The sequence below is a fragment of the Mastigoproctus giganteus genome, chromosome 5 (genome assembly GCF_048544385.1).
Source record: "Mastigoproctus giganteus isolate SK-2022 chromosome 5, ASM4854438v1, whole genome shotgun sequence".
Classification (NCBI taxonomy): Eukaryota; Metazoa; Arthropoda; class Arachnida; order Uropygi; family Thelyphonidae; genus Mastigoproctus; species Mastigoproctus giganteus.
This window is the reverse complement of record NC_143579.1, coordinates 47,504,841-47,530,524: the sequence shown is the minus strand read 5'-3', so window position 1 is coordinate 47,530,524 and position 25,684 is coordinate 47,504,841. Positions and strand designations below refer to the sequence as shown.

The following is a 25,684-nucleotide window of genomic DNA, read 5'->3' as shown; positions in this document are numbered from 1 at the left end:
TGCAATTACTTAATCTCCAGTTTTTGAAAATGAAAGGTTGGCAGCTATGATATTGCCTAGATTTTCAGTCAACAGATTCCCACAATATTTAAGAAAATATACAGAAAATATTAAACAGATATACCTGTTTAATATTTAGACAATTGTTTTTGCATTCCTCAAATTTCATATAAATGTTAAAGATGATCATTTATATTTAAATAAAATACCTAGAAAATAATGTAATAGTAATGATAATTGTTGCCATCTGAGTAGCCTCAAAAAACTGCTCTTATATAATGTTTGTGATCTGGGAAGAGAGATTATCCTGTTGGAGGGGGGGGGGGGTAAGTACCAACCCCATAAAACTTTGGAATTTCTGTTTTCTTCCAGTTTACACTTGTGGTGTGTATTGCAGGTAACTGTGAGTTCATATTCTTCATAGGCATGCAATTTTGAAGGATAAACAGACACCATGTGTATCAGCAAATGTATCACCACACTGCCACTTAATTTAAATGTTGGTGATTTGCACTCAGATTGATAGCATTTTCGACTGGCTGTTGCCATATCATGTCCAACTCTTTTTTTTTTTTTTTTTTTAAATCCTGAAAAACTGATATGTGGCATAGATCCAGATCCATGCCTCGTGTTCTATGCTCCAAAAGTTCTGAAATTTGCACTTGATTACTTAGGATAAATAAAGGCTTTTAACAGCAGTCCACTTATAAAAAAAAAATAATCTGTGTGGTTTTCTAGAAATCCAGTGATTTTTTTTTCTTGGTGACTTTTTTTTATTCAGATCTAGAGTTTGTGGCATCTCTCTCTCACTTGCACGCACACATGCATGTAGTTGTGCAGAAATCGTCTAATAAAACCAGAAATCTGTCGTTGGCATGTTATTTGTTAACTTTTAACCTGTTTGCATATCTTATACCCACATCATCTGGTAGCAATCAGCATTACATGCCTTGATATTGCAAACAGTATTTACTGTGGATTTTCGGATTTTCAGGACCATATGAACTTACGAAATGACATTGTTATTTAAGATTATCAGTTGTAAATGATTTTATATTGAAGTTTATTTTAATTTTAGTAAAAGGCATCACTTCTTGTTATAAATGTTATTTATTATTAATAACACTGGTCAACTCACAAAATGTTACGAAAACAAAACTACCCAATCTTGACTAATTTCATGCTGTAATTTCAAAAATTACAACTGTAATTTCAAAAATTACAGTTGGGGTCTCTTATTAGCAAGTTGTTGTACATTATGAACTATGGCTCTCGGCAAAACATGTGGCAATGCACAGTTTCGGTACCACCACGCTCTTATGTGAGCAACAACTGTCGCCTTGCTTTGCATCACGTGATAAGTTGTTGCCTCAAATGCGTCTTCAACTCTGTAGCTGTAATCCTCAAATCCAGCTAGGTACTGGGCGATTTGTTCTCATTTAATGGTTCACTGTGAGATTCCTACTTTATGCACAGTATTTGTGTTGTGTAAGATTAATATACCCCATAATTGTTTGAATAGTCTGGATGACTTCTGTTACATATGTGGAAAAGTCATGTTAGCTTCAAGAAAGTGTCCCTTAACTCAAGCTGTAAAAAAGGCCTGCTTCTTGTACTTTGGGTGTAAAGTAGGCGACCAGGACAACAACTGGGCTCTGCACATATGCTGCATTACCTGTTCATCAAAACTCAATGCATGGGTGAATCGAAAGCAACGTTTTATGCCTTTTGCAGTTCCCATGATATGGAGGGAGCCAAATCACACCACACAGTTACTTCTATATGGTGCCTCCTCTTAGAAAAGGGATAACAATGGAAAAAAAATGGACAGTGACATACCCTTGCCTCACAGTGAAGTAATACCTATTCCAGAACCACCCGACCATTTTTCTCTATACTCTGAGGAAAGCACTGATGGACGTCAACTTTTATACATGAAGAAGTACAGCAGCCATCTACATCAAGGACTGTTTTGTCCAAACCTTTATCCTTCTGAGCCACATGAGCTCACAGAGATCATTCTGTGAAACAAAATTTCGTACTCGAAAAAAAAGACTGATAAATTCTGTCGAACCAAAAGTGAACTCGCTGTTTGTAAGGATGTTGATGGTCTAATGGCAGCAATGAGCATGAGGCACGTTCCCGAAGAATGGCAACTATTTATAGACACTTCTAAGTTTAGTCCTAAAGCTGTGTTATTACACAATAGAAATATGCTGCCTTCAATACCTCTTGCGTATACTGTCCACAAAAAAGAAACATACGCAAATGTGGTCCTCTTATGTGGTCTATTATCGAAAGTACGAGTGGCAGATATATGGTGATTTAAAGGTAATCGCCATTTTATTAGGACTACAAAAGGATTACAAGAAGAGGAGTTGGCCTCAATCCTCTGGTAGATCCAAATAAACTTTTGCTTCCACCACTCCACATCAAACTGGGGTTCATGAAAAATTTCACGAAGGCTATGGAAGTGAACGGTCCTTCATTCACATACTTGCAAGAGAAATTCCCAAGACCTAGTACAGAGAAGATTAAAGCAGGCATTTTCATTGGTCCACAAATAAGGCAACTTTTCAAAGACGAACAGATCGAATGTTTCCTCAGTGATAGCAAGAAAGCAGCATGGAAAGACTCTTGAAATGTTTCAACTGGTTTTCTAGGAAATGTTAAAGCTGGCAACTACAGGCAGCTTGCGGAATATCTCATTACTTATGAAAAACTGGGGTGTAACATGTCACGAAGATGCATTTCTTGCACTCACACCTGGATTTCATCCTACCAAACTGTGGTGCTGTCAGTGACGAACATGGTGAGCGCTTCCATCAAGAATCACAGCAATGGAACAAAGATACAAAAGCAAATGGAGTGCTGTTATGTTAACCAATTATTGTTGGATGGTGAAAGGGATGCTCCCAAAGCTGAATACAAGCAAAAGGGGAAAAGGTCCCATGTGTGATACAGGTATGTTCGTAGCTACATGTTACTGCCATATGAATAAAAAATACCTTGTATAAATATAAAAATCAACTTTTTCGAAAACAAGAGCCAATCTGCCATTTTAAGCACTATTTCTGTGAAGAGACCCAAGAACTCCCGTAGATCTAATAAGGTGTCTATGGGACTTCTGTAGCAAAAAAAAAAAAAAAAGTTTCTCTGACTGTTGCAATTTCAATAATTCACTATTGAAAAGAAATTAAATAATCCTAATTTAAGTGAAGCTTGCCTTCTGTGTGCCAGATGCAAGGAGTGCACCAATCTAAAACCGAAACATAGTACGTTATTACTGAATGAATTGAACCACTGAAGAAATCAGTATATGCCCTAGAGGTAAATAAAAGTTGAGGGCTTATCAGGGACTCATCACTTGCCAGGTGATACAGTCCATATTCAGGCCTTAAGGGAGGGTGGTGACTGTTCTTATTCCAAAAGAGTATATCTGTTGGAAACTAAAATTAATGTTACAGGTTAATTTTGAAGTGGGTGGAGGAGTATTATTATTCATGTGGGAACTAATGATATTAATTACACATGAACTGATGATTAGTTGGATCAGTATAGAATCACGCCGAAAAAACTGCTATGAGTTTAGAATGTATGCCTCTGCAGTTCTGCCCCTTGAATATTATTATATTTTTTATATTTAATGACATTTTTATATTATTACATTTTTTATATTTAATGACGTGTATAACCCCAGGGGCTCACATCCGGTGAGTATGGGCTTGGCAAACCCAAGGGCCTGAGCTGATTATCATCATTCCTCTTCTTTCTTGGTTATTCCTTTCTACTTCTCTCTCAGGTTAACTCGGGAATTTTTTTTTTTTTTTTTTTTTGACTGGTGCAGCATAAGCCTCAGGCTTCCTTTCACCATATGGCTAATAATAATAATTTTTAAAAAAATTTTGACGATTATTGCAAAAAAAGCAATCATGGTATCTGTTAAGTGATGAACACTTTTTTATATATATATATTGACTTTTTATAGGAAATGTGTATCTGTAATTGTCATTAAAATTTAGAACGCATTCAGACAATTTGCATTTTTGTGTTTTGCTGTCTGTGCTAGAACAGTGAGTAATTTAAAGGAGATTGTAATAAGGCAAAAAAGGTGTGTGAAGAACTGCTGCTATTTATTTTGTTCATTGCTTTGGTAATGAACTTTTATTTATTTTCATGTGATGTTTTTGTTTGTTTGTTATTTGGTTTTTAGGAGCATTAGCAACTAAGGCCATATTGCTCCGGGGATATGCGGTGGTCATTCCCTGACCTTTCCGCATCCTCCGTATTTGGTGGTCACTGGCTCGAACCTCGGTCTAATCAATCGTGTGCTATGCACTGCTCCTCCTCCCCACCTGGCTACGGAGGTGCCTCATCATGTGATGTGATTAATTTGTAAACAAGAAACTGAAAGTTCATGTTTTAATTGCTTGCTTGAAAATTCATTAGGGCATATTTATTAATCTGCTCAGGAATACAGCAGACTCTCGATTTATCAGGATCGGATTAACTGGGACACTTCAAGACTGCAAATTTAAAAAAATAAATAAATAAATCAACCAGAAATCATAAAATTTTTATATATATATATATTGACTTTTTATAGGAAATGTGTATCTGTAATTGTCATTAAAATTTAGAATACATTCAGGTGTTTGCAAGTCATAATTAAGCGACAAGAAGCGGCATTATAAATCGTCATTAGGAGATTAGTATGCCTATTATCTTGCAATCCCCGCTGTCTGCACACCTGCACACAAAAAAGAGAGAGAGACCAAATTTTTAGTTTGTTTTAGTGCATTGTGTCAATTGTTGTGTTCCGTCACATCACAAAAGGACAAATTTTGTTTCATTATTTATGTCAGGGATGTCTGAATTTTTTTTTATCATAGCTTTTTTTTTTTTTTTTTTAGAAATTGCAAAAATGATGAGCAAATGCAAGAGTTGTGCTTTTGATTAAACAAAAACTTGAAATTATTCAAAAGTTTGAAAACAGTGCATCCATTAAATCTCTAATGAACCGTTATAATGTTGGTGATCAAACCATATTCGACATTGTAAAAAATAAAGGGAAGCTATTAGATTTAAAATCAACATTTTAAAAAATAAAGGGAAGTATTGTATTGGACATGCGAGTAGTGCATTGTAAGTTTTTTATCTATCGCCATACTTTTTATGTAGGTTGTTGAACATTTTTCGATTACAGTAATTCCCCAACTTACGTAGCTTCGAACTTATTTAAATTATTTGTATTTTTTTTTTATATGACTGAAGATTTCAGTGAAGGGGCACACATTTCCCCTTCACCGAAATGTGTGTCCCACAGAAAAACCCACAGAATCCCAGCTATCGGTATTATCGCAAATGCAATAAGATCGAGTTTACTACCTGTTTATAATAGATTGTGATAACAGAAAAGCCCAATAACCTGGAAAGTGCAAATTGTTTTTATTGTTTTATGGTAGTGTCCTCCAGAAATGTGCTTTAGTAAAATGTTAGCTTGCGTGGGGTGGTAATTGTGAGTTTTCACCTTAACCCTGTAAAGTTCTTTTCAAAAAAAAATTTTTTGACTGTTATCATGGTGCTAACTAAGAGAATAAGTGACAGCTGTACTAGTAAATCTGCCGACTGGGCTAGCCGAGTGGGTAAAGTACCTGCCCGGCAACCCAAAGGTCGCGGGTTCGATTCCCGCCTCGGGCTTGGATCAAAGTACTGCAAAAACCTTGGGAGGTGCAATATGGCCACAGAAGCCGATGCGCCAACAACTACCAAATCAAAAAAAAAAAAAAAAACTAGTAAATCTACCAAGAAAAGTAAAGTGATCGATTTGGATCAGAAAATTAAAATAATAAGGATGTATGAAAATAGTCAAACATTAACAAGTACCGTGCAAAATTTAGATTTGTCAGTGTCAAGAGTGAACACAATAATAAAGGACAAAGACAGAATACAAGCAGTGAAGGGATTGGCATTAATGAAGTCAGTTATAATAACCAAGGCTACGAACGTATCAGTTTTTACAGTACAATAACATGCGTTTTTCCTTCCTTTTATGTTTTCTTTTCTTATGTGCCACTCTGGCACTTCACTGCTGTCTCAAGATAAATTTTTAATTGAACTAATTAAAAATATATAACTATTTTTCTTCATTCTTCTGAGGATATTATGTGGTTTTTGTAATTTTGGCATATCAGGGATATAGTAGAAATATTTTATTAGTACAATAAAATACAGTAAGTCTTCGACTTACTGTATTTTTGGATTAACCAGAAAATTGAGAGTCTACTGTACATATATAAATTGGCATCATCATAATCATCATCTGAAAAAAGGCCTACATACTCAGGATTCATGCTAGAACAATAATACTGCATCACTGGAAAACCAGGAAATAAAATAAAATATAAATGGTTGGGTTAAAATCGTTTAATGACTAATTAGAACAAAAATAAAAAAATATATATACACACAAAAGCTTTCAGACTGATGTCGTCCTTCAGTTGTGATAGTTAGCCATTATTATGAAATACAGAACATCGTGTGCATGCCATGGTGGTCATGCATGGTGAGAATCACGTGCTACAGGTGCTTGCAACAATTAGCTGGTTGAAGTAGAGGCTTGTGGTTGTAGTTGTAGTACTCGGGAATGCTCTGAGCACCAACATTTGTCAGCTAAGAGGATGGTTGCCTCAGTTATGGGATTGATGTGACAACCTCTGTTCTTGTTGAAGGAACCGCTACACCACGAGATGTGGAGCGATTCCAATAAGACATGGCGATGGTAGTTACAGGATTGGTCAATGAACTCAACATTGCGGTGTGATCAGTGTTGTGCTGGGTTGATCCACGTCTGCTGAACAGATGGCTTTCTCGTGCTCAGAGACTCAATTACTGAGTCTTCTGCCGGCAGAAGTCTCGATTACTGGGTCTTCTGCCGGTTTCCCCAATATAGCAGCCAGTGCAATCACTGCAGGAAATCTGGTACACCAATCCACTCTGTGGTTGGGAGGGGGGAGTGAACTGGTGTTTTAATCCTCAAGACGAGGGATCGCAACTTTCTCCCTGGAAGTTGTAAACACTTTATCCCATGAACCTGTAGGACACTAGCAATTTGTTGCAACAGGGTCGGGTAGTATGGGATAAATGTGGTCTTGGTGGGGTCATCACTGCATGGGGCCTTGTGGTTGGCAACACGGTCACGGGCCTGCAGGTCACACCTATCCAGTGCACTGATAGGATATCTGCACTTTGCCAGATCTGCCTTAACCCTAGTAACCTCAGAACTGGAGTGTGTCCGGGCATGGGTTAGTAGGACCCACACCGTGCCGAGAAGATGGTTGAACTCATGTGCTGACCAGTAGTTGGCAAACTGGCCAGCACATCGCCTTGCGAAAGACTGATGTCTTTAAACACGAACCCTCACATTGGACAAGGGTGTCTAAGAAAGGAGAGGCATTTCTCAAATCCAATTTAATGGTGAACTGAATGAAGGGCGACAGAGATGATGCTGAAAAAACTGTTATGAGTTAGGTTAGAATGTATACCTGTGCAGTTCTGCCCCTTAAATATTATTGTTTGGTAATCACGTGTATAATTCAAAAAAAAAAATATATATATATATTTCATGTAAAGGCAGTTAAAATATGGCAAATTAAGCATTCTTAAAATCATTTACAAAAAAAGCTTTAACATTTCCTAGAAAACCAGTTGAAACATTCTGAGAGGCTTTCCACTGATTTTTTGCTATCACTAAGGAAACATTCGATCTGTTCATCTTTGAAAAGTTACCTTATTTGTGGACCAGTGAAAATGCCTGCCTTAATCTTCTCTGTATTGTCTTGGGAATTTCTCTTGCATGTATCTTTTTATTCTAATTAGTCATTAAACGATTTTAATCCAACCATTTATATTTTATTTTATTTCTTAGTATTATCGTTCTATCATCGTCTGGAGTTGCCTGGAACTGATTTCAGGTGATATTCAAGTCAAGTGGACCCAATTTCAGTGAAGCTCGGACGGTCTGTGACAGCCAAATCCTCTACTTGCACCTTCACAATGGTGGGACTGTTAGCAATCCTGGGTGTAACCTCCATGCACAAGCACACGGTGGGTGACCACCCAAGTGTGAACCAACGTAAACAGGGGTCGAGGTGTGGCACTCATACCACATGGAGGAATGCTGTCCCTCTGTGTTACCAAGCAATACTAGGTGGTAGATGACTCTCATCAACCGGTGCAATACCATCACTTTGCTTATTGGAGGCTTAAGTGGTGGAACCCATATTTAGTCTCCAGAGTTAAGTTCTGGTCAACCCTTCCCCACCCCTTCCATCATGCAGTATGACTGGTGAGTTTTGAAGTTATGATGAACATCATGGCAAGGTCCAATCTTCCTTACATTTCGAGGGTACAGTTCTAAAACGGTGTTCGCAGGCCGGCCGCTAGTTAGTACACCAAACGAACCTATTGGTAACTCTTTAGGAGGCTTCCAGATCAGCTAGTGTATAATCTTGCTACCTCTACTCTGCCAGATAGTGACTGGAGGGCGTCCGAGTAGTGTGTATGCAGGGGGCATTGTCGAGGCCACGTTATGTCAAGGATCTGGGTATATTCTTACCATGTGTACGCCATATCCAAAAATTTCATTACTTCATACAGCATGCCCACCCCACTTTTTCTCACTATTGAATACACCATGAATTGTCAAACTAATAGAGTAAGCTCTCACAAACAACCCTTCTAAGTACGCGGTCAAAGTGAGTGGTGCTTTGGGTACTTCAGATCAAACTTGGTGATTGTCTCTTCTCCAATGGAGCCGTTATCTCATGGCTATTCCCAACCTCGTATTGTTTAGCATTATAAGAATGCAAAATGAGATGACCTGCGAGATTTCTTTTCTTCTTTTCCTTGGTCGGACTACTGTGCTCAAAACCTGTGCTCCTGAACTTACCCCTGTTCTTTGCCGCCTTTTTTCACTTTCTTAAATCAATTAACTGCCAACTCTTAAACTTACCTACAAACTTTCCATCTTATCAACGATCGCCATTGTGGATTCCATCAGTGTCGATCCACTGGTGATATTCTGGCTTATGTTACTCATTTATGGACAAATTCAATGGAAAAGTTTGGTGAAACACAAGCAGTTGCTCTTGACATCTCAAAGGCTTTCGATCGTGTTTGGCATAAAGGTCTTCTAAACAAGCTTTCATCTTATGGTTTGCCAACTGTTTTTTGTAATTGGTTATCCAGTTTTCTCTCTGATCGCTCACTGAGGGTGATGGTAGCTGGCTCTCTGTCTTTTAACTTCTCCACTAATGCCGGTGTCCCCCAAGGTTCAGTTCTTTATCCCACTCTTTTCCTCTTATATATTAATGACCTTCTTTCATTGACTGGAAATCCCATACATAGTTTTGCCGATGATAGCACATTGCATTCCACTATCCATTTTGAGAAACCTTGTCCTGTTCAATCAGCTTCAACTTCTCAAAAATCTGCTACCAATTCCTTAAATGCTGATCTCCTGGTAATTCTTCAGTGGGGCAAAGAGAGCTTAGTTGATTTCAATCCTTCTAAACTCAGTCTTGTCTTATATCTCGCAAAAAGGATTCTTCTGCACCTATGCTTATCTTTGGTGACACTCCGATTTCTAGGCAAAATGATATATCTCTTTTGGGAATTACCCTGACTTCTAATCTCTCTTGGCACAAGCACTTTACAAATATTGCTTCCTCTGCATCTAAAAAACTTGGTTTTCTCTTTTGTTCTCGGCATTACTTTTCTTCCAAACAGCTGTTCACTCTATACAAATCGGAAATCAGCCCTACCATGGAATATTGTTCCCACACCTCGGGTGGTGCTCCCAAAACCTCTCTCAGGCTTCTAGATTCCATTCAGAAGAGAGCAGTTAGGTTAATTAATGATTCCTCTCTAACAGAGTCTCTCCAGAAAATATATACATACAATGATAACCCAGTTTAATATAATATAATAAAATATATAATAATAAGTAGCAGTAGCTTTCAAGACTAACGAGTCTCTTTTTCAACTGATTTAAATACAACGGATAAGTGCAATGAGCTGAGAGTGAGGCACGTTATTCATTTTCTATTGTTGTTGCACAGATGTCCGCTGTTTTACTCTAGTGTTTATCCAGCATTAAAATGATTGTCTCTAGGATAGGGTGTAGATGTATGCCTTTGTGGCGGTTTATCGCCTTTGGATTGTTTAATATGTTAAGTGACTCTAGCCATACATAGTGAGTGGTCTACTATTTCAAAGTCATGTTTGAGCTCAAGATCGTGGTTGGTGGCCCAAAAATGTTCTGCGACTGCGGAATGCAGTCGCAGAACATTTTTGGGACACCAACCACGATCTTGAGCCCAATCTTGATCTTGATCCACCTATGGCTAGAGTCACTTAACATATTAAACAATCCAAAGGCGATAAACCGCCACAAAGGCATACGTCTACACCCCGTTCTAGAGACAACCATTTTAATGCTGGATAAACACTGGAGTAAAACAGCAGACATCCATGCAACGACAATAGAAAATGAATAACGTGCCTCACTCTCAGCTCATTGCACTTTTCCGTTGTATTTAAATCAGTTGAAAAAGAGACTCGTTAGTCTTGAAAGCTACTGCTACTTATTATTATATATTTTATTATATTATATTAAACTGGGTTATCATTGTATGTATATATTTTCTTAACCATGGACCCCCGGTACACCAGGCCCATTCGTTACACGAGTCTCTCCACTCGCTGTCCCATAGACGTACTGTTTCTGCTGCATGCCTTTTCTACAGATACTTCCGTGGGCACTGTTCTTCTGAATTGGCTTCTATAATTCCTGCTCTCTCTTTCAAAACAGTCCGAACACGTGCCGCCACCAGCCAATATCCATTTACTGTCCAACTTCAAACTCACAGAACCAACTTTTCATCTTCCTTGTTTATTCATTCAACTGCCATTTTCTGGAACAACCTTCCTTCTTACATATTTCTTGAAAATTACAGTCTACAGAAGTTCAAGTCTAATGTCAACAAATATCTTCTTTCATCTTCTCAACCTCCAAGCACAGTACTAAGTACTATAGATTCTAATACCTCGTGTTTGGGGTTTTCATAAAAAAAATACTCAAACACATTCATCAGACTGGAAGAACGTATAACAACTTGTCACTCAACAGAATCCATTTCCATTTGATTCACATTCCAGGTTTGATGTGCCTTGTGAATTGATGTGTATTTGTTTTACCCTCAAAGGCTTTTAGACTGCAACTCTTCCTTGAAGATTTATGGCATACAACCAGTGGTGAGCTATAGTGGGCTCCCGAGAGCCCATTGATATTTTTTTTGAAAATTTGCAAGCCCATGTTGAAACGATTATTTATTTTACAAATGAAATCCTGAATTCATTTATTGAGTATCCAGAGCCCAAACTATGCAGGGGCCCCATCCCCAGCACTTTAATGCCGCAATTGACCAGTTATGTGTTTTAAAATTGCTCCATTTAATTAGTGGGACCTCTGTTTAATAAACTTCTTTTTAGTGAATTTTTTTTAATTCCTCTTGATAATTACATTTAAAATAGTTTTTGCAGAATTAAGAAAATTTCCCTGTAGCAAACAGATTATGAGAGACTTGACTTTGTACACATTGTTCCCACCTCTGGCCTTTAGGCAATTTAGGCAGTTAGAAAGTGTGAATTAAAGGTTAAAGGGATTACCATTCTGTAATGTTAGTGGTGCCCGTAAAACCTATGCAGCCACCTACCGAGAAGTCATGCTAGTCAATATGTTTTCCATAGCTAGTCAAAAGATTAAATTGTATTCCCAACACAGATAATATCCTCTGGTCATCCTGTGTTGTAGTTTCTGTTTACTCTAGAAAGCAGGCATTTGTTTTTCAGAGAAGTGAGTGATCCACTCCTTTCCGAAAATTTCGCCTGTCTATGTTTACGTGGTCACAGTAGCTGAATATCTGAGTGATTCCAACAGTTTAGACAGTATTCAAAGAACTAGTGACAGTATAGCGACGTCGAAGTGTGTGTTTGGAGGGGGGGGGGAATTAGGGCAACTAAGATATTAATAAAAAATTATGAAATAAAAGAGCTTTTTTATTGTAAATATTTTATCAATCATTCACAAATTTCCATAATTTCTGGAAGACAAGATACAATGGATTTATGATAACTAAAATAATCAATGTATCTAAATTTATGTTGATTGAGGTACCTGATCTTGTAGTTGAAACAACATATGCAGCTGTTGGGGACGCCGAACAATGGAATGTAACAAAAATGCAAGACGAAAAAGAAATTGTTGACAAATATTTGTATTGTTGCAGTCATAGTTACTGCAGTAGCAACTGCAAGAAGTATGATTGGGACGTCATACTATTCAAAAATTCTAAAAGGTTAGAACTCAAGGGATATCATACCAGTCACGAAAAATGCTTCACACGCTTTAATCACACTACTAGTGAGTGCTTGGCACAGACTAGTGGTGTGATCGTGGGAAGTGCCTCTGGCAGACGCCGCAGATGACGTCACTTCCATAGCCGATCAGATTCACTTGGTAGATACCCCCAAGGATGTTTCCCATCAAAAAGTCGAAAAACTGACAATAGTGTCGGTGACTCTATTGTCAGGGAAACGGGGAACATGCTTTGTAAAAAAGATAGGTGGAACAGGACCAGGGTATGTCTGCCAGGGGCAAAGGTTGATGACGTTGTAGAGCGAATATCATCTTTTAAGGGCACAAAAGGTGATATAGTTGTACACGTTGGCACTAACGATATTAAGAGTAGGAGACCGGCAGAATTACTTAACAAGTACAGGTCACTGTTGAACAAAAGCCGAGAATTAGGGTTGAATTTGAAAGTGTCTGCAATTCTGCCCAGACACGATAGGAGGGAGTATATGATGAGAGCCTTGTCGATCAATTCGGCCCTGGAAAGATTGTGCAAGGCTCAAGGGGTAGAATTTTTTTCAGCCTGGACTGTACTTGTTAACAGGAGAGATTGCTTCTACAGGGATGGGATACACTTAAATAGAAAGGGTGCAAGAATATTTGCTGATGCTATCGAGGCAGTGTTAGGTGGGTCGGAAAACTACTAGCTTGGGGGGAGACAAAGACCAATAGATTGACAGTAGCCACTGGCAGAGGTGAAAGAGATTTTTGCACTGCTTCTATTAGAATGAGCAGAAGCCTGAAAAACAAGATGCATGGTATTTCAGAGACTGCTGGGAGCCATTGCGGTACAAGTAAACACATGGGTTGTGTTAGGGTAGCTAAGAATAGAAACAGGTGCAGGTATACTTGCGTGTACACCAATGCTAGGATTTTAGTAAATAAATTTGATGAATTTGAGGTATTGCTCAAAACGTCAAAGGCAGATATTGTTGGGATATCAGAGACGTGGTGTCACACAGATATAAGGGATGCAGAAATGCAATTTGGGGAGTACAACGTCTACAGAAAGGATAGACAGGATAGGAAGGGGGGAGGGGTTATGCTATTAGTTAAGAAACACATAAAAACCAAGGAAGTGAAGCCAGTCGACATCGCTGGACAGTGCAGTGTTGAGTCAGTTTGGTGTGACATAAGCATTGGGAGATCAAAATTGAGAGTAGGAGTGTGCTATAGGCCTAATGACTCTGATGAGTATAATAAGGAACTGTACAGGGAAATAGAGTGGGCCAGTAAATCAGAGAGTCTTATAATGGGAGATTTTAATTTCCCAGATATTGACTGGAATTTGGGGGCTGGTTACTCACACACTAGCAGGGCTTTTGTGGATTTATTGGATGATTGTTTTCTACATCAGCATGTTCGGGAGGCAACTAGAGGGAGTAATACTCTTGATTTGATTATCAGCAGTGATTCTTCATGCATTAAGAATCTGCTGATAAATGAACCACTAGGTGGCAGTGATCACAGTGTGCTGAAGTGGGATTTACTGAAAGAGGTAACTACCATTAGGGGTAAAGGGAAGGGTTATTGCTTCCGTAAAGGCGACTACGATGGACTGAGACAGTATTTAAATTCTATACAGTGGGACCAACTGATGATGTTACCAACAGCAAATTCAAAATGGGAAGCATTCAAAGAACTTATCTTGGAAGCTACTAGGCTTTACATACCAACTAAGAAATATTGTTCAAGGTTTAGGCCAAAATGGATGTCAGATGAACTAATGAGGCATATGGCAGAGAAGAAAAATGCATGGGATACTTACAAATTAACACATGACACAGAAGCCTATGATAGATACAAGTTGATATGCAACCAAGTTACAAAGGAGGTTAGGCAGGCGAAGGCAGATTACGAGAAATCCTTGGAAAGGGATGCAAAGAAAAACAGCAAAGAGTTCTTTACTTATGTAAACTCTAGAAGGAAGGGGATGAATCAGATTGGTCCACTTGATATTGATGGGTCAACTGTTGATGATCCTGCTCAGGTAGCTAACAAACTAAATGAATATTTTGCATCGACATTCACACATGAGGAGTTATTCAGCAAGGGGAATGCCAGAGGAGTATTCAACTCTAGCAGTAAGCTACAGAATCTTGAAATAACTGGGAGTAAAGTGGAGGAGAAACTGTTGAAGATAAACACAAGAAAGGCACCCGGGGTGGATGGGATCTATCCAGTTATATTAAAGGAGGCAGCAAAGGAAGTAAGCAAACCCTTAGCCATAATTATGAGAGCTTCCTTGGACTCAGGGGAGGTACCCATAGACTGGAAATGTGCAAATGTGACCCCAAATCACAAAGGAGGATCAAAGGCTGACACAAGTAATTATAGACCTGTGAGCTTAACTTCTGTTCCAGGAAAATTAATGGAGGCACTGGTTAAAGAAGCACTGCAGGATCATTTAGAGAAGACTTCAGTTATAGCTCAGACACAGCATGGTTTTGTTAAGGGGAAGTCTTGCCTGACCAACTTGATTGGATACTATGATGCAGTCACAAAAGAACTGGATGCAGGGAATAACTTTGATATTATATACTTGGATCTTAGAAAGGCTTTTGATACTGTTGCACATGGAAGACTGCTACACAAATTGGAGCAATGTGACATTGGAGGCAAATTGCTGCTATGGATAAAGGGGTGGTTGAGGGGGAGAAGACAGAGAGTGGTAATCAATGGACACTGCTCATCGTGGACTAATGTTATTAGTGGAGTCCCTCAGGGCTCAGTGTTGGGTCCATTATTGTTTTCTGTATTTATAAGTGATATTGATGATGGTATATCAAGCTTAATGTCCAAGTTTGCAGATGATACAAAGGTTGGCAGGGTTGTCAAGGACACTACTGACACTATGCTGCTGCAACAGGATCTGGAAAGGTTGAGCAGATGGGCTGAGAGGTGGCAAATGAAGTTTAACATTGACAAATGTAAAGTACTACACATGGGAAACAGCAACCCCAGAGCAACGTATCAACTCTGTGGTACTACACTGACAGTGGTAGAGAATGAAAGGGACTTGGGGGTGATTGTGCAGGCAGATATGAAGTTCTCTGAGCAGTGCAGACGGGCTGCAAGAGTAGCTCATGGAGTATTGTCAATGATATACAGGAATTTTTCCAGCAGGGATAAGGAGGTGATTATTCCATTGTATAAGGCAATGGTCAGGCCACACCTAGAGTACTGTATACAGGTCTGGAGGCCTCATTTCAAGAAGGATGTAGAGCTGCTGGAACGAGTACAGAGAAGGGCAACAAGATTAGTGAATGGAACAAAGGGGTGCTCTTACGAAGAAAGGCTTAAGTTTTGCAAATTACAGTGTCTGGAGACTAGGCACCAGCGAGGTGATCTGATAGAGGTGTATAAAGCCTTGAATGGTTTACGCATGCTCAATGCTGATGGGATTCTTCCTCTAGCTCAGAAAAATCACCTGAGAGGGCATAAATTCAAATTGAGGAAAGACAGATGTAGGATAGACGTGCGGAAATTTGCCTTTAGCCAGCGGGTGGTTGGTTGGTGGAACAGACTGCCATCCCTTGTGGTGGAGGTTGATAGCCTAAATAAGTTTAAGGCTCAGCTGGACAGGTATTTTGAACGAACAGAGGGGTGAAATGGAAGTGGTTTTTTTTTTTTTTTTGGCTGATGCTGCATAAGCTTGCTTTCTTGCATCAAATGCCTCTACTAATGCTAAAATGCTAATATGGACTAAAAACTGGAAGCCCATTGTTAAAATATTCACAGCTCACCGCCTGATACATCTTGTTATGGAAATGCATACAGGTTTACTGGTAGTTGCTTGCAACTCCAGACAACACGTGGTATTATCTGTCACAGCGCTCTGCAACCTTTTTCTTTTTTTTCCTTTTATTTGTTACCCACCGTTTCCGTGTCACTCTCAAGACCAAATATGAAGAGAAAAGTGGACTTCGAATATCGTGCTTTTAAAGCTGAATGGAGTGTGAATTATTTTGTCATAGAAATAAATGACAAAGTATCATGTTTATTATGTAATGACACAATAGCTGTGCAAAAAGAGTACAATATACGTCGTCATTACCAAAGTAAGCACGCGGCACAATATTCAAAACTCACAGAAAATCGATGGAAGCTAAAATTGGAAAGTTTAAAACGTAATGCATCATCACAACTCAATTTATTCGTTAAAATAAAAAATGATAATGAAGCAGTAACTAAAGTAAACTTACAAATAGCTCATTTATTAGCCAAGAAAGGGAAACCATTTACCGATGGTGAATTAATTAAATCATGTTTGTTTGTGGCAACCGAAGAAATGTGGCCAGAGAAAATGGATTTGTTTCGATCTGTCAGTCTTTCGGCGGGAACAACTGTTAGAAGAGTTGAGGACATCGGGAGCCACATCAAGAGTCAATTGAAAGACAAGGCAAAAAATTTCAAGCGGTTTTCGTTGGCTCTTGATTAGTCTACAGATATTACTGATACTGCCCAATTGTTGCTGTTTATTCGAGGAGTCAATACTGAGTTTGAGGTTACTGAAGAATTAGCTTCTATGAATAGTCTGCATGGAACAACTACAGGTCAAGTTACCTTCAAGGAAGTCGAGAAAACGCTAACACAGTACAATTTGCAATGGAATCAGTTAAAATGTGTCACAATTGATGGTGGTAAAAATATGTGTGGAATGGGGAAAGGATTAGTTGGACAAATTTTTAAGGCTTGTGAAGAAGCTAAATCTTCAAAACCTCTGGTAATTCATTGTATTATTCACCAGCAGGCTCTTTGTGGGAAACACCTCAATTTGTCATGTGTTATTGAATCAGTTGTGTCAGTGGTTAACTTTATTCGCTCTCGTGGACCTAACCATCGTCAGTTTCGTAATTTTTTATTAGAGATTGAAGCCGAATATCCTGATTTGCCCTACCATACAGCAGTTTGGTGGCTCAGCAATGGAAATGTTTTATTGAGATTTTTTGAACTCAGAGAAGCAATAGAAAATTTTCTAAATGAGAAAAACTGCCCACTTTCATTATCTAACAATGAATGGCTATGGAAATTAGCATTTGCTACAGACATTGTGGGATATCTTAACGAATTTAACTTATAATTACAGCAGAAAACAGTGCTCATATGTGAAATGTATTCTATCGTAAAGTTATATCGTCAAAAATTTGCGTTGTTTGAAACACAAATCACATTAACCAAGTTTGACCATGTTCCATGCTGTAAAAAATTTCAAATATTAGCGAAATACCCATTCCCAAAAAAATTCACGGCAGATATTTTTTCTGAACTTAAACTACAGTTACAACATCATTTTTTGGATCTTAATGCAAGTGCAAAAGACATTTCCATATTTCAAAATCCAATTGGCTGTACAATTGAGGAGCTTCCATCAGACCTTGAATTGGAAGTGATTGATCTGCAAAATGATGATATGCTAAAGGTTAGGTTTAAAAAATGGATCTAACCCAATTCTATAAATATCTTTTGAAAGATAAATACGGTCAATTTAAATCATATGCACGGGGATTTATATCTGTATTTGGGAGTACTTACCAATGTGAAAAGACATTTTCGAAAATGAAATATGTAAAATCAGAATACAGATCATTCTTAACGGATGACCATTTGCAAACAACTTTAATGATAGGAAGTACTAACTTCGAACTCCAGTATGATGAAATATTATCTCAGAAGAAACAATTACATTCATCGCATTAGTACAAAATTTAACTAGTTCTATAATACGTTTATTAATAATTGGAAATATTTTATTCATGTAAGTGGCAGCATGTGTATAAATATTATGTAAAATATCACTTCCTAATAAAAAGATTTTGAACCTGGTTTTTTTTGTTGCTCTATGAGTAGAATTACCCATGTTAATATCTTCGAGCTTGCTACCTGGCCCGCCGAGCCTAAAAATTTTACGATCTGGCCTTTCCAAAAAAAGTTTCCAACCCCTGGTCTAAATAATAATATCATCTGCTTCTTTTCCACATTTCTATCAATGAGCCAACTGCTGTCTTAATGTCTAGTTGCCCACATTATTGTCACTCCAAGAGTGCTTGCACAAGTCGACTTGAAAATTGCTAGAAGTAGAGCATATACTTCATTCTCAATGTGTAGTAGTAGTAGTAGTAGTGGCATGTAATGCAAGAAAACAAGTGAATGAGCTTATGCAGCATCAGCCAAAAAAAAAAAAAATTCACACAACGATTCCCTCTAATGTTTCGTTTGATAACAAGCATAGGACGTTATTTAAAAATGTAATTTTTGCACAGAACCCCAGGGCCTGCAAGTAATTCTTGAACAGTGCCTCTGCAAATTTTGGGGCCTGCCCTGGCTGTCTGCTTACAAATTCAAAATGAAATCTGAGCTGCTTGATCACCTTTTTGTGGGCCAAAATATTTGCATATTTCATTGTTACATTTTCCTGCAATTAGAAAGGTTGTTGTTGTTGTTGTTGGTTGAGTTTTATTGGCGCATCAGCAACTATGGCTATAATGCGCCGCAATTAGAAAGGTATCATGACTTTTAGTAAGTAATTGATTTAGTAAGTTATTGATTAATATGTACCTAATGGACTTAATTGTTATTGTGAACTTATTGTTCAAAATTAACTGTGATGTATGCACATAACATTTAGAAATGATGAAGATGTCTTCAGGAATTAATGCTGGCTCACTTAATTTAACCCCCCCCCCCCAGTTTAGTGCAGTAATTTTTATGTTGGCCTTATACCAACACTGAAAAAAAAAAAGTTTATTTTTAACAGTAAGTTTCAAAAGGTAGTCATTACAAAAAATGAACTCAAAAAATAAATAAATTATAAAATTTTATATTGCAAATATTTTTTTTATAATATTTACAAGTATTCTTTATATTTTACGTATGGTGCAGGCCCAAACAGAAAGTTTCAAAAGATAGCATAGTTAGTTTATCTGGAGAGGATATATCACCAGGAAGTCCTGGATCTGGTTCTATGCCACCCATCATCACAAAAAATAAGCAGAAACAACATGAGCAGCTATCCCCAGTGTCTCCAGGAACAGCGTATAGTATTTTTTTATACATATAGCTTTATACATATTTTTTTATATATATATATATATATATATATATATATATATATATGATGCATTACAATTTTGAGTAATTTTATAGCTGGTTTTATCACTTATTAAATTTTAGTTATCTTTAGAAGAGACAAATGAAAATATATGTGTGTTGGCCAAAATGGAATAACACCAACTTATGTGATAGATGTAGTTATCAGCTGTTCTGAAATTTCAGTGAACATGGTTCCCCATTTTATTTTTTTTATTTATTTATTTTTTTCTTTCTTATTCAGCAAACTACTATTCGTGTAATTTTTTAACTCACCTCTTCAATTTCCTTTAATCAGTTTTAGTTGCACACAAAAATCATAAGTATTTATTCTCTTTGGGTTCAGTGGTGCACTGATTACACAAATGAACTTTTCACATGTTAAAGTAATTTTGTATTACTTTCTTTGTTCTAAACAACATATTTGGTGGTGAATAAAGATATTGCATTAATGTGTAAAGGTTTAAGAGAAAAATGTATTGCTGAAGAAATAATTACTCTAAAGCAGTGCTGTATGCCAATAGTGCCCATAACTTTGGGAATAACACGTTTTTATACTTATTAGCTTTATTTTTGGGTACCTGCATTCTTAGCCAAAGTTTCCATCCTATGTATCTTTGATATTCTAAATCAATGATCACTAATTTATGTATTCTCAGGAGCTACCCTTTTTTTTTTTTCTTTTTTTTTTTTTTTTTTTTATGATATGCATAGCAGCTATGCTTTAATACTGAAATCAGAAGATGATTTGCAGGCCATATAAACCTGTAAAGCAATTTAATCCAATCCTTGGTAATGTTTAGATATTATTAATGATTCTACCTTTCATCAGTTACTAAGGTGGTTGCCAACAAGGAAGCTAGTGATGAAGGGTTAGCTTTTATTTGCTATAAACTGATCATTCTTAATGGATTGTATTTGTTATTCTTATTCATATTCTTCTAACAGAGCCTAACTTCAGATTTCATTTTAAAAGCCACATATCAAGCTCCTTGATGATAAAGCCTTACACCTCCACCTCCTGAGCTTTTAAAACCAGATATTTCTAGAAAACATTTATCCTGCTTTGTGGCATCATTCTGTTTTAGCATTCCTGATGCCTGGGAAAGGTCCCACCAATCCCCATAATCAGAGACTAGCATCTCTCTCTCTCTCTCTCTCCAGGCAAGATATTGGCAAGATCCTTGAAAAAATAGCCCACAAGTACGCTTGTCTGGATCATTGAGTTACAACATTTAATGATAGTCAACATGGCTTTCATAAAAAAAACACAGGGCCTCCTTTAGATCTTATGGTTGGGGCTGAATTTGTCAGTCATGATGCTTTTACTAAAAACAAACATCTTGTAATGGTCTCCATTAGTGCTGAATGCCTCCATAGAGGAGGCATTCAGCACTACCTCATCCCATGGCATATTTAGTGACCTTGGTCTATGTGAAACTTACCTGTATCTATGAAGAATTTTCTCCAAACTCGTACATTTCAAGTTCAGTGCAACATGTCCCCCTCTACAGCATTCAGAACAGAAAAGAGGTTCCTATTCCCCTTTATCATTGGGTATGGAAACCTGCCTACAGTTCTCCCTTAGCTTGAATTTATGTCTTCTGTTTTTAATCCCAATTAACTATCCAAACCATAATGACAGCAGGCATGTGAAGCTTTTACAAGTTTAAAATGTGAAACTTTAAAAGATTTGTTCTTAATTCTGACAATATATTGTTTAAGATCAAAAAACACCATTAGAAACAACAGTCTTTGTCCAAAAATTTGTGCAAAAATAAAAAAAAAAATATTTCACTACCAATTTTGCAGGAAACCTAAAGGTAGTGAGTGGGCAAAAAAGGAAGAAAACTGAAACCATAATGGAAATTACAATAGTTAATACACCAATTGGCGTATTAACGCCAATTGGTGTGCCTATACAAAAAAAATGTGCTGGGTAGAGAGGAATATCTAGATTAATTAAACATTCCCCATTTTTATGGTAATTACCACAAAAATATAACCTTTGTTCATTTAACTGTCCTCTCTGAGAGGCGATAGTGAAATGATAGCTAATTAATTGATAAATCTTATTCAGGTCACCCGTCTAATCAGCTCTGTACCCCAAATATTCAAAATCTCTCCTTGTATTAGAGAGCCTTTACCAATTGCACTAGGTACATTACCTATCTTTGGACATTTTCAAGAAATCTGAAGGTTTTTTTTTTTTTTTTTTTTTTTTAGGTTGGCCTCTATGCATAAATACAGGCTTGCAAGTTGCCTTGTGTGGGAGAATTATAATTTTCCACAATGAAAGCAGTTGTTGTTTGATAAGCAGCTAATATGATACCATTCTCCCCCCCCACTTCCTCTTATCTACATTGTGGAAAACATATCCAGATCCATTTATTCCTGTATTGTTTTTAATTAATTTCTCCAAACCAGGAGATTGCCCAGATTCCACTGAATCTTCATGAAACCTAATGAAGTACTTTCAGATATAAATATTAGAATTAGAAATGGTATTATTCTTGGAGAACATTCCATGAATTTAAACTTCTTAATTCAAAACACTGAATAACATAAATGTTAAAATGCCCCTTTAATAACTATTAATCAGAATATGTAGATATTTTGTATTATATGTGCATTGTTTAATGTTCGCTTAATGTTTCATCTTTAATTTATCCTCTTGTTTAGGAAGATGAACGAAGGATGAAACATTAAGAGAATAATAAGTGCTGTTCTGAATAATAGTGAAAGCAATAATGATGTAAATAGTTTATTTCGGTTAACTTTTTGATGCCCTTTCTGCAAAAAGTACTTCTGCATTACGATGGGAATTGTGGGAAACTGACATAAAAAAAAAAGCATGAAAAAAGTCCTTCACCCTCCTTTTTACCTTCTAGTGGGTGTGTCAAAAAAAAAGGAATGTGCAAAACAAATTTTGATAGTGCATCTGTTGACATGTTAAGAATTATAACATTCTTGTCACCACCAACATTGTGATATGCACATACTGATTTTTGTACATGAGAAGATCAACAGGTGTGAAAATGTCTAAGATTAATCTTTTCTTCTGCCTCTTTTCTCAAATATAACTTTCACATATATCATACTTTTTATCTGCAGCTGATCCTGAATTTCTTCAGCTTCTTTCACAGTCTTCAGTTTTTCGCACAGCAAAAGTAATGATTTTACTTCATTCATTTTAACAGACTTAACTATCTGACTCCCATTTCTAACCTGTTACAGACTATACAAATGCTGATTCTTCTGAAATATGAGAATGATTCAGTTCTCATAGTAGCTACTGTGTGAGAGCTGAAGCACAGGAATGCATTGCCAATCAAGAACTGTATATCTGTCAGTACCTTTCATGTATTTAAAACTGCACATAAATTAATTTAATAAAGTTTAAAATTTTTTAGTGCCAGTCTCTGTATTTAACATAAATAGCTTAATTAAAAATAACATATGATGTTTTTAATATGGTTAAAAATGTTTGAACACCCTGTATAGTAATGCATGTAACAAAAGCAAAACACTTTTTTCACTTTTAAACATATACTGCCTTTAAATACAATTTTTTAAGTGTACTTTTAACTATTTTGATTTAAATCATACCAAAAAAAGATGTTAAATAAATTCTAGGCACACACTAGAAATAATGTTTATTATGAAAAGTTATGAATGACTGGTTATTCTTTACCAAAATTTGTGGCCCTGAAAAGAGGCATTTTTCAGAAGAATTCATAGGTACCTATTTTTGTAGAGAGGAATTGAGTGTTTAAAATGTATCCATTGTTACAGAATGTGGTTGAAATCACTATTAAATTTTCACTGCCATATGATTCATTGTCAGTTTCATCTTCATTGCTATTAATAGACAATAATTGGTTCCATCATTATTCAATCATGTCCACTTGACCCAATAATTATTTTCCAAATCTCTCACATTGCATAGACACTGACCCATCTATCATTTAACACTTCTTGCAATATGTCTGATTCATTGTAAATGAATTTTTTCATAACATGAAACAACATTTTTTCATAACATGATTTTACTTGAGCCCAGAATTTGACAGAATTGAGGTCTTATTAGATAAATAAATAAATTTATTTATTTTGTTATTGTTTCATCCCCAAAAAATTAGATATGCATTTTATCTTGGGGAGGGTTTAGATATATGCTATTTTAATACATGTGGTAGTTTCTTGTCTGCTATTCAAAATCTGCCTATGATGGGTGCAATCTGCATTATGTGAAAAATGTCCCACAATATAAAAATCATATGATAAGGAAAGTATGTTAAATGAGGCATTATTGTATTATTTATATTATTTTTATGGACTGCAGCCCTGAATGATTAATCTCTTCTCAGTTGGAACCTATAGGGATTATGTTAATTTTCTGCATGTCAGTATATTTTTCGTGGTTTTTATTTTCACTGCAGTTTTATTTTGTGGAAGTAGGCCGTTTGCTGTTGGTATTTTAATGGTAATGTAATCTTGCCGTAATTTTTTTTATGTTGAGTGCCGTATCTCTAATTGTGTTGTTTGTATAGGGCTAATTCAAATCCTACCAGTAGTCCACATGTTACAGATATTGACCATACTTATCATCGGTGAGTTGTTTTTGCATGATTATTTTTGAAATTTTGCTGTTTTAACTGCATGACTAATTTCAGCCTTGTTTTATATGGAAGTATTATGATAATCTGTAGCTAAATTTATTATTATAAAATACCCAGAGCTTATCTTGTCTTTGAACCTGCTACTGAATATTTACAAAAGAGAAAATGAAAAAATAAATGTTAAAATCTTAATTATAAATGATGTGCTGAATCCATTCTGCTGACCAGGAAAACTAAAACAGAGTTGTAATTTAACAATATTTCATGTTTGTTGAAGCTACAAATGTGACTATAGTTTTTGTAAGTCATTCTGTGCAAGCATCTATTTCATGCTGGTTACCATGTTTTTAAAATTAAATTTTAAAATATCTGTTACTAAAATTGTGACATGATTATTTTCTTGCTGATCTCCCCCCTTCTTTCCTTTGTTTCTGCTGCTTTCCTACATTGTGCATGATCATATGATGTTGCGCCATCTCTCTCTCTCTGCCTGAGATTGGCTAACTACAACCCCTATTCAAATGACCTTAAAGAATTCCTGCAGTCTCTGATTGGATTTGAAATCAGACCTCTCCAAGTGAATGGCAAGTGATGAAACCACTACTGTCACAGTGGATGCAAATTCCCAAGGTTTTGTAAGAATTAGGTCCAAAGGTTGCTTGCTGGAATTGGGAGGTTCGACTTTATTACCATGTTTAAGCTAATTTAAAATGAACTCTCAGAAACAAGTTAGTCTTAGTTCCACTACAGTCATGAATTATTCATATTCTTCATAGTTTTGAGTTCCTCAGTGAGCACAATATTCATATATCTTGGAATTTGGAATCATTTCAAAATACAATTTGTAAATAAGATTTTAACATACAAAATGGAAGAGATTTTTTAATATCTTTGGCCATTATAAAATATTCAGAGCTTGTCCAAAGATGGAATATATTTGCATATTTTATAGTAATAACTTGGTTTATTATTATCAGATGTTAAGTGCAAAGCATAAGTTGGTAAAAAGATAAAATAAATGCATGAAAATATATATTTATTATGTGAATCTCTATCGATATGCTAATTTGTATTTGTTTATTATATTCCCCATGCTTAATAATCCTCTGCATTCTTCAGCAAGTTTGTTTGTATGTTTATTTTGTTTGTGTTTAACATTATTTTTAGTTCCGTCATCATATTCATCTGTTTTGGGATAAATGATCATTAGTTTTTTTTTTTTTGTATGTTTATTTTGTTTGTGTTTAACATTATTTTTAGTTCCGTCATCATATTCATCTGTTTTGGGATAAATGATCATTAGTTTTTTTTTTTTTTTTTTTTTTTTATGAAAACCCCAAACACGAAAGGTATCAAAACCTATAGTACTTAATACCATGCATGGGTTGAAGGAGAAGTATGGGGTAACGGGATGCCGGAAACTTTGCTCTAGAGACTAAACATGGGTTTCACCACTTCAAGCCTCCAATAAGCAAAGTGGTGGTATTTCACCGGTTGA

The 25,684-nt window shown here is 36.4% G+C and overlaps 1 protein-coding gene across 5 annotated transcripts in view; it reads left to right on the top strand.

Moving 5' to 3' along the window:
* LOC150085373 (uncharacterized) overlaps positions 1-25,684 on the top strand; it is a 444,699-nt gene that overhangs the window by 254,983 nt on the left and 164,032 nt on the right. For 4 of the 5 annotated variants that reach the window (XM_090373178.1, XM_090373180.1, XM_090373176.1 and 1 more), the window contains 2 exons: positions 19,358-19,510; positions 24,118-24,177. In XM_090373178.1, coding sequence (XP_090229304.1) covers positions 19,358-19,510; positions 24,118-24,177 — 213 coding nt within the window. The remainder of the gene's footprint in view (positions 1-19,357; positions 19,511-24,117; positions 24,178-25,684) is intronic. The other variant, XM_090373179.1, reaches the window with a different exon arrangement.